The 9,933-nt window shown below is 43.7% G+C and overlaps 2 protein-coding genes across 3 annotated transcripts in view; both read right to left on the bottom strand.

Moving 5' to 3' along the window:
• Window positions 1–285: 285 nt before the first annotated feature.
• On the bottom strand, window positions 286–2,704 carry Tmem81 (transmembrane protein 81). Its single transcript, XM_031382342.1, has 2 exons — window positions 2,614–2,704; window positions 286–1,528 (listed from the first exon to the last, which is right to left on the bottom strand). Exon 2 carries the CDS (start codon window positions 1,480–1,482, stop codon window positions 700–702), a length of 783 nt encoding a protein of 260 aa, XP_031238202.1. The 5' UTR covers window positions 1,483–1,528; window positions 2,614–2,704; the 3' UTR covers window positions 286–699.
• Rbbp5 (RB binding protein 5, histone lysine methyltransferase complex subunit) overlaps window positions 2,571–9,933 on the bottom strand; it is a 30,255-nt gene continuing 22,892 nt past the window's right edge. The window contains exon 14 of one of the 2 annotated variants that reach the window (XM_031382321.1): window positions 2,571–5,202. In XM_031382321.1, coding sequence (XP_031238181.1) covers window positions 5,174–5,202 — 29 coding nt within the window. In that variant the 3' untranslated portion in view covers window positions 2,571–5,173. The remainder of the gene's footprint in view (window positions 5,203–9,933) is intronic. The other variant, XM_031382327.1, reaches the window with a different exon arrangement.

Here is a 9,933-nt window from a genome sequence, read left to right as displayed (position 1 = left end):
GGAACACAAAAATGCAAAACAGATGAGCACAGGAAAGTCAGTGTTTTGCCAGGACATAAGTTTAATACTGAGCTCTGAGGGATACCTAGGGAGGACAGAGAACCCGTTAATGCCTGAGACTGTCTATCCACTGACTCAGATGTCACTGCTAATAACCCTTCCAACACAGAGCCATATAAAGCAATCTGTCTAACCCATGTTCTAGAAAACCCAAGGAAAATGAGAGCCAGGACAACTATGGGTCAATTTCTGCATGCGAGAAATTTTACATAAAATAACAAAGGGTTAGGCTGCCATACAGTTCCTGTGAATTATTTTTATTGAACAAAAATAAAAAGTTTCCCCAAATAAAAGGCTGTGATTAAGTACATTCTGGTCCATACACAATGTTCAGAGAGGTGGAGCAGGGGTGAGCAGCACACACACCGGGAAGCCTGGCATAAAAACCTTGGAAGACAGAACTCTCCCTAGGGACAGAAGCAGAGCCTGCAGTGGGTCTACTGAGCACCTAGGATCAAGGAAACCTGAATACGATGGTGGATGCTGCCCTAAACGACCAGGAGGTTGCATCTTCCCAGCCTCTTAGCCAACTCTGGCTCAGAGCCCTCTCTTGCCACTTCACCATCAGAGGCACAGGACACTCACATACAAGCTAGCTGGGCTTCCTGGGCAGCCAGCCTCCCAGGAGGAAGGCATGCATTATAAGCTGCTGAGGTTCCTGCTGCCTCCCAGGACTCTGAAGACAACAACGCTCACCAACACACCGCCAACCACTCCAGCTGCGATCCCTATGCCCAAGGCCGATGTCACTTTCTTTTGCCACACTGGGAGGTGAGGCTTAGACTCGTTGTCCAGATTAACTTCCCAGCCTTCGTCTATCAACTTCTGATTCTCAGTAAGGGACTCCTGGAAATTTAGTTTTACCAAATCTGGAGAAAGGACCCTCAGCCCAAAATAGAGCCTCTTGACAATTTTCAAGTTTCTTAGCAGCTCCACATCACATCGATATGTCCCAGAGTTATACTCATAGGCTGGTATAAACAGTAGGAAGGGGGAGTTGGCTTTGAAGGGTTTAAAAAGCTCATCATTAATAGAGATGATGCCCCGAGCAAGCTTCCAGGTAAAGCGGAAACCTTTCTGCCCCGACTCCAGGATGCCTGAGCTGAGACAGTTCAGCTCAAATGTCTCCCCCTGGAGAATGGTGAAATGGAGCATCCCACAGATCCAGTTGGTCAGACACTCCAAACGCTGGACTTTGCAGTCCCTCCTCACTCCATCAGGACCCACCTCACAGTCGGTCTGTTCCTTGTAGCCGGGGCCACATGTAACACTGCATGCTGTGGTATTGACAATGACTCTCCCCACAGCTCGTTTTATCTCCTCAGGGATGTCCTCCTGTGTTTGTGTCGTCAACAGGTAGGTTGGCAGATAGGTTATCAATACCAGACTCCTGAGGATAAAAACGATGGCCCCAGTCTTCATGACCCAGTAAGTATTTTACTAGCAGGCATTCCAGCTTGGAACAGCCCTGAACATTGAGAGATTAGAATGTGTAGCTGTCAGCAAAACAGACACATGCACAAATGTGTACAGAAGTGTGGTTCATATTCTCAGGCGAGGCCACAGGCCAAAAGACTTTTACAATATTGCCGCTTGACTCTCTAAGCTTGCTTGCTTAAGCCTGCCAGGGCATCTTCCAGGGTGCAATTCTTGTCACTTCCTAATGAACTTAAACCCACAGGCTTGAGGAGAAAAAAAAGGAAAAGACCTCAGAAGCTGAAGTGAATTCCCATGTTACCCCAGGTGTATAAGCTAACTCCTTCCCTCCCTTCCAAACTGCGGGAGAGTTTCAAAGTCCCATAGTAAATCTGATCAAATCTTACAAAAACCAATCTTACAAAAGGGGTGAGGCAAGGTTGGGTTAGGATGTTAATTTGAATATCTTGAATAATTTACTACAAATATTCCTAAACCACCTCTATTAAAAAGATAACTCTGGCTGGGTGTGGTGGCGCACACCTTTGATCCCAGAACTCAGGAGGCAGAGGCAGGTGGATCTCTGTAAATTCAAGACCAGCCTGGTCTACAGAGCGAGTTCTCAGACAACCAGGGCTGTCTGGGAACCAGAAAACCCTGTCTTGAAAAAATAAAAATAAAAAGATAACTCTGGACTGGAGTCACGTGACTCCCCCCTTACCCATTTCAGGAAGGTCACTTTGAACGCTGCACCGGAAAGCCCCGTTCCCAGTGTTAACTACCATCCCTTGTACAGACTTTCAGAGGAATGGAAAGCGAGGTATGGTGACAGCAGCCTGAAAGGAGGCAGGACTGACTGCTGGCAAATTCAAGGCTAGCCTGGGCAAACAGGCTAACTCGGAGACCCGTCTCAAGAAAAGAAAAAGCTTCAGTGGAGTGTGGCAGCATACTTGCCACGCATTCGTGAAGCTCGGGTTTGATCCTCATCACCACACAAACTGGGCGTTTGCACAGCCCTTCTCCCAGCACTCACAAAGATCACAAGTTCCGGGTCAGCTTCAGCTACACACAAGTATGAGACCAGGCGAGGTTAGAGATAACTAAAGGGCATGTGAGCGAGAATTTAGTCCAACACACCCTTCCAAAGGAGCAAGTGAGGACGCTATAGAGCAGAGGCAGCTCGTCCTGTTCTAAGGGAATCAGGACCTGGCTAGTGTGAGGATGACTGATGCTGCCTGACTCTAGTCTGCTCTATTTACCCCACAGCACAGAGGAGCTCATTGTTCGCACCAATGAAGGTTGCTATGAAACGGCTATGATGCTAAGGATGGGTTCTTAGTGACAGAACAGAGTAGTAAACAGACAGATTTGGTAATCATGAAAACTATACCACTTGGAGTCTCTGAGACATCTTATTCTTAATGAGATAATGACTATTCTGTATCGATGCTAAAGTTATTTCATCAGAGAATAGGATTAACAAGGAAGAATTTTAACTGTATTTAGACTAATGAAGATCCTTGAAAGGCTAGAACCTCTAGGGTGCACTACTGTAACTTCCCAGAATGCCTAGCATGGTGGGTCTTCAAAGCGTATATGGGGTTATAAGAGCATGAAGAGAAATCCCTATGTGACTGTTTCCTTTAACATCAGCTTTGGGCTCAAATCATTTATTTCTAGTTTGTACAACAGAAGAACGCCAACTCCCTGGCCTTCCCAGATCCAAATGACCACAGAGAAAGCTCGAAAATCCACACGTATCTTCTACTGTACAAACACAAAGATGGCTGCTAGGTTCCAGAAGCAGGCTGTGCTTACAGACAAGTATGTGTGCGTGTGGTTTAATAAACATCCACTTTTATTTACAAAGCATTAAAGCTTTAGCAAGAAGTACCCAAGGCTAAGGCTCATCTTGTACAAAACTACACAACATTTTAAGAAACAACACAGAGGCAGGGAAGATGACAGCAAGGAAGAAGGAAACAGACATACGTTACACAAATCAAAAATCCAAGCCAAAAGCGGACGGAAGGTTCTAGAAGTCGACGAAAAGATTCCAAAAGCATAAATAATTATTAGGAGCTGCTGCCAGAGACAATCTGGCAGAGTCTGAGCTGGTTACTCAGTAGCTCCTTAATGGAAATGGACACAGCATTGGCATCCAGATGGAGGAAAATCAAGCCACTTCACACGGGGAAGGCAGAAACCCCTGGATCAGTTTGCACACCACTGCGGTGTGCTGTACAGAGACATGACATAGAGGGAATGTCTACAAATAAAAATGTCCTGTGAGCCACTTACCAATCACAACTTACTCACACTTAGGAAGCAGCACAGGAGTGAGAGACACACTGCTGTGTCCCCGTCACCTCTACCCCACAGTACAGGTCATCAATGGGTTTGGCTGACTGAAGAAGCCCCCACCAACTGATAGAGATTTCACAATTAGCATAGCATTTAAACCTCCTTTCCGTGCAGACAGAGTATGGCCCGGGCAAGCCAAAGCTATACCAAAGGCGGCACTAACCCTTTGCACACTTGGCTTCCTGACTTTGGATTTTCAGAAAATTTCAAACACTTATTGTACAAATCCATTCAATTTGCTATTTTTATTAAAAGAACAGCAAATGCAGAGAGAGCCAGAGTGAGAAAGAGAAGGGTAAAAAGCTAAGCAACCTTTCACAGAAAGGAAGTGAGTGAAAAGACAGTAAAAGGGACGAGGCTCCAGGAAAGGACACACAATGGCTGCCGGGGACAGGTTCTCCATAGGCAATGATTTAACAAACAAACCTGATCTTTGATTTGAAGTGAGCTGCTGTTGCTTTGATTTTGGGGGGGGGGGGGTCTCATGTCAGTCCTTGCACAGTGTCCCACCCCCATAAAAAAGAACCTTGTAGAGAAACACACCTTGCTCTGTTTCTAACTCTGGAAGTCAACACAGGTAAAGTAATACACAAACTATTGATGATTCTTAGCTGGAGATGGATAAAACTAATCATATCCAAAAATCATGATTATTCAAACAGATATGATACTGGAAAACATGCAATGCAAGGGAAACCCCTGATTCTCTAAAGCCCAGCCTCCTGAGCAAAGGTTACGGTAAGACAGAGTGAGAGGGGCCTTCTATCTTCCTTCCTTTCCTGTGAGTTTGAAATCTTTCCAGCACTTGCTTCTCCGCCCAACCTTTATACACAATATAGAAACACAGGAAGCATCTGGAAGGGGAAAATTATGAATAAAAGAAACAGAAAATGCATCAGTGTTCCTAGGTACTGGAAGCAAATTTTCAGAAAAGAACAAGTCACTCGAGGACATGCATTGAGGATGGAAGGCAAACAGGAGATGGGAAATAACATGTCCAAGGATGTGACTTCAACAGTTAGGTGACCAAAACACGGGCATTCTTCACCAGCAACACAACCTCCTGTGAAGTTGAAGCGGGTCAAATCTCCTGACGTCTTCACGCATCCTCGTTCCTGAGAGCCTATTTGGACTTATGCTTGAAAGGGAAGGCAGGGACGTGTGCTCTTCTTCCATAATTCACTTCTTCATTCAAACATAAAATCCACTCCTTCACCTCCTGGGTGGGAGGCAGAGGCCTTTGTTTTCAACTAAAGCCAATCTCAGATGATTGGCCACACTGTTCAAAGGCTACCTGACGACAAAGTGAGAACAACCAAGGGTTTCACGGTCTTCATAGCAGTTCTGAGATTGCTCCTCCTGCTAAAGAGATTAGACACCAAAAGACTTCCTTTAGTATTTCAGGCAGGTACCCATAGGCTAAGGATGTCTCCCTTTGAAGAAAAATGCATAAACCAGTTCCCAGTCACTCTTCACTGAAGCAAGCACTGTACTCCAAATCCCTACCCAATACTGTTTCAGCATTGCCCCAGTGTGTTCCAAGGGAGTGTAAATGGATGATGAGCTCTGCTAAGCTGATAACCAGGTTCTCTAGCAATCGCAACGGACAAAATAAGGGTACTGTCCCTTTCAGTCTTCCATGTTAGACTAATCAGTCACTAAGATTAACAGTGAACAAGACATCCTGTGTTCAAGTCCCATCGTTCCTTAAGTGACAAACTCATTCTTACTAGCCTGGAGCCCCAGATAAAGTGTGATGCTGACGAGGCTACTATCTGGGTTTGTATGCGCCAAGAACTGGTAAGTGAACAAAGTCCTGAGTAGAAAGATCAAATAGCCACCTCCCTGATGACTCCATAGAAGCTGTTCAACTTCTGAGAGACATCTTTAAATGGGCTGCTGTGAAATATCAAGTAGGAAGTATAAAAAGAGAACAGGTGAAGAAAAGCCTCCTGGGTATAACTTAAACGAGGGGTAACGCAATGCCTGGAGCTGAAAAATGGTGAAAATCAGTTGCAAAAGTAATAAAAGAAAGGTGTTCATTTACAAAGTTACTCTGAATGTTATTCTTAAAAATGAAGTTCTAATATATAAATGAAAACTGACAATAAAAAGTCACATTTGTTGAAGACAGGCTGAAATTAAGAAAAGATACAAGCTTTCTACTGAATGCTATTTTGTTAAAAGTTAAACTTCATAATTTCAAAGGATACATTTGTATTTGGTACTTGTTTTTCAAATCTCCTTCAATATAAAACACAAAGAATTTCCTGAGTTGATGTAAAACTTAAGATAACAGAATACAGTCTACTAGACTCAGTTCACTTACTTCTTTCACTGACTGCTCCCGTCAGTGGTACCCTGACCAACTGAGTGCCAATCTAACCACTGGTCATGATGGAAAAAAGTTTGGTTACAAGTTGACACCTTTAATAATTGGCACTCCAGACAAGCAATGAGCACCTTCTACTGTCCAAAATAGTTCACATTTCTGTATCACCCCCACTCTTAAGAAAGACATCGTGCATATCCACACATAGAAGCTTACTGAGGCATTAGGCGGCAAACTAAAATCAGAGCAAGCAATACTATTAGCAAGGAAATACATGGGCAAACAGCTCTACAAGGCTTGCAACATCTGGCTCATAGAAACAATATGTACTTGCACCTTACAGGAAATCTCCAGCAGTATAATATTAAGAAAAATTCAGCCTGAGACTCACAGCTATTTTTGATCTATTTCAATAGAGCCTAATTCAGGATGGCCAACGAGAACATTTGGACATGATTTCCAATCCTTTACTGGTCAGCTAGGAGGATCATTCAGAATGAGACAGAATATCCAACTAGATCAAGTTGTAGTAGCATCCATAAACTAGTCTTTGAGTGACTAATTAATTCTAAGAAAGAGAGAAGGAAGGCCAAATGAGCTGCTAACTCTACCGGCATTTCTAATCAGGGGTATGGCAAGCGATTAGATGGGTCTAGCTCCAGAAGGCAGTGCATAGCTGCTCCAAAGTAGGGCAAGCTGCAGGTGTCCATTCCTCTAAGTAGCAGCTCTTGTGTTCATTTTGGCCTTTGACACCCTCAACAGATCCAAGTGTACATCAAGCCACTATTCTCTATCACAGGGCAGGGCAGGGTAAGATTATATTTATGACAAACCAGTCCTTTGTGGCACTGTACTGAAGGGGAACCTGAAGTCTTGAAGAGTTTGTGTTGTCACCTCAAGCTCAGAAATGGAGTTAAGGGAACAGAAACAGATTAGACAAAGGTGTCAGCAGGCCTGTCCCTGGAGAATCCAATACTCCGTTAATCTTATCGGGCTTCCTTGAGAGGTATCCCCATGAGTGCTGGCCCTCCTATGCAATCAACACTAATGAGCTATGTGACATGAGAGGATTTCAGGAGCCCCAGACTCCAGATTAACAGTCGTCTATTTGCCTCCCAATTTCTCCTTAATCTGCTGTAACATGTAACAGATAATGGCAGTTTTTGTTAGAGTTATTAAGGTTTACAAAATGGATTCTGTAGTAATTGGTCACTTGTACATATTAGTAAACAGCTATCATTTACCCAGCTGGAGCATAACACAGTTTACCCCTACAATTCTACCTTCAAGTTTGACACTAATGCAAAAATTATCCAGTCAAAGGGAATTCACACCTTTGATCCCAGCACTCAGGAGGCAGAGGCAGGTGGATCTCTGTGAGTTTGAGGCCAGCCTGGTCTATAGAGTGAGTTCCAGGACAGTCAGAGCTACACAGAGAAACCCTGCTCCAACTGCTCCCTATCCTGTCCCCCCAAAAAAGAAGGGGGAGGCCACAGAAATGAACCTTTAATCCAATCCTCAGAGCAGACTGTTTTGTTTCTGCAGTCCTGAGAGTAGAACCTACAGCCTTGCATATGCTAGGCCAGTTCTAACACTGACCTACATCCTGACACTGTGGGTTAATTTTCAAAGAGATCTCTGCTACAGGCATTCTGGATGAGTTTCATTTTTTAATAGCTGGTGGGAAACAATTGCTATATACTATCTTTTATTGAAAATATCTGAAGTATCAAATAACATGAGTTATATGTAAAAGTATCACCTTCCTTAGAGGCCCCTGGGCCACAAGCATAGCAGCAGCAGCAGCAGCAGCAGCTCCAGGTTTGTTCAGGATCTCCAAAACCAGCATGCTATTGAATGAAGAAGAACCACCACCAAAGAACCCCACACAGAAGATAAGAGCTTACTCTGAAAGCACTATTTCAGAATAATGTGGGACTCACCAACAAATCTGCAGCCTCACTAAGTTCCAAACTGTACTGACCTGTGAGTAAATACACAGGCAACACTCTGAAGGTCTTGGAACCATGCCTCAAGCTCCCTGCTGAGGTCTAGCACTGCCGTATTTAGTCGATTCTGGAGATTTCCATTCAGGAAAAGACCAATGAACCAAGGCCGGAGAAGGAGAACACAGGGAGGACACGGAGTTGCATGGAGAAGCACACGCAGCATGCAGTCAGGAGGAGCTGCAGGACAGGAGCTATGCCCCTTATAAACAGTATCCATCCTCTCACCCTAGCAGGGGCAAGTTCTCAGGTCTTTCTTAAGGACAGAGTTGTTAAACAGTTGCCTCCTCTAAGGCTCACCCACTTCCTTCAGTGCTTACCAGAAGTAGATAAGCCGGCATGAGCTACCCTGCTCCTAAGGACACAGTTCTACCTTTAATGCCTCAGTACTTCCTGTAATCTGGAAGCTAAACTTGGTGACAATGTGTCATCTTCACAAAGACCCAAAGAGACTTTTCTCTTAGGAGAAAAGTTGAAATGCTGGCCTGTATGAATACCCAGTAGGCACCTCACACAGTTCAGAATTTTACTGCAAACTCTTTCTTGCACTAAGACAATAATACTAATGTACAGATTCAGTGTTTATGGGATTTGAGGAATAATAAGGACATTCTCCAGGACCGAAGAGATTTTCCAACATTTTGATCTAAGTTCTCATTTAGACACTTAGTTATTGTGGCTACTAGTGAACATATCAACTAAAATCGAAATTTTAAGTCACTCTATTATTGAGAAAGAGAATTTTAAAATTCTGTAGTTGTTTATCATTTACTATATACATCCTATTGAAAAGCACAAGATTAGTTTTAACTATTTTTCCCCTGGTGATGCAGCTCAAACACAGGATACTGCACAAGTTAGGCAAATACTGCTCCATGGAGCCGTAGCACAGATTCTCCGAGTCCTTAAAAGAATTAGAGGGAAAAAGTCAGGCATGCTCGAACACGCCTTTAACTTCAGCACTCTGGAGACAGAGGCAGGAAGAGAGCTCTCCAAGTTCGAGGTCAGCCTGCTCTGTGACACGGTTCTTTGATTTAAAATAAGAAAAAGAGCAGAGGCACCAGACTCTGTACTAAAGTGCTCTGATTAATTTTATACATCCGGCACATCTTAAATCATGCTAAAGCAACTGAGCTTTTTGTGCCAGGAAAATCCACTCAAGCTTCACACTGGATTTCCTCTTAACTGTTAATCTTATGCACATGGGCTATAGAAAGACCATCTTTGTTTGTAAGCAATCAAGTACCTACTCCTCTGCAGTCAACCCCTGACCTGTGGCTTTTGCTGTGGGTGACCCACACACAGCCTTAGGGACCCAGCATGGAGGTGGGAACCATAGAGCCATACTCACTGTTCAGGAGACTCTGTGGCACAGTGCTACAGTGTGAAAACCTCAAGTCTACATAGACCGAAATTAGGGGACTAATGACCAACTGACTCTCTTCTTTCAATTTTTCTGTAGAAAATAATTCCTATTTATAGGCAACAATTACCTAGCAAAAGTACAAATTGAATAAGGAATTCTGCTCTGTATTCTAGTATTTATCATATGCACTTTTAGCACACTTAAATTAAATTTTAAAGTGCATAGAAAAAAATTAAATACAGCCACTGATATTTCATCTAACCCGTGTCAATTAGGCACAAAAAAAGAATAGCATTATTAACAAAGCACTTCTGGGGGGCATGTGTGGATAGATACAGCACTTCTGGGGGGCGTGTGTGGATAGATACAGCACTTCTGGGGGGCGTGTG

The sequence above is a fragment of the Mastomys coucha genome, unplaced genomic scaffold (genome assembly GCF_008632895.1).
Source record: "Mastomys coucha isolate ucsf_1 unplaced genomic scaffold, UCSF_Mcou_1 pScaffold1, whole genome shotgun sequence".
NCBI lineage: Eukaryota > Metazoa > Chordata > Mammalia > Rodentia > Muridae > Mastomys > Mastomys coucha.
The sequence above is the reverse complement of the archived record's forward strand: the minus strand, read 5'-3'. Positions and strand labels throughout refer to the sequence as shown.

Bases quoted from the DNA above. Each gene is read 5' to 3' on its own strand.
- Tmem81 (XM_031382342.1), bottom strand. From the start codon at position 1,482: ATGAAGACTGGGGCCATCGTTTTTATCCTCAGGAGTCTGGTATTGATA.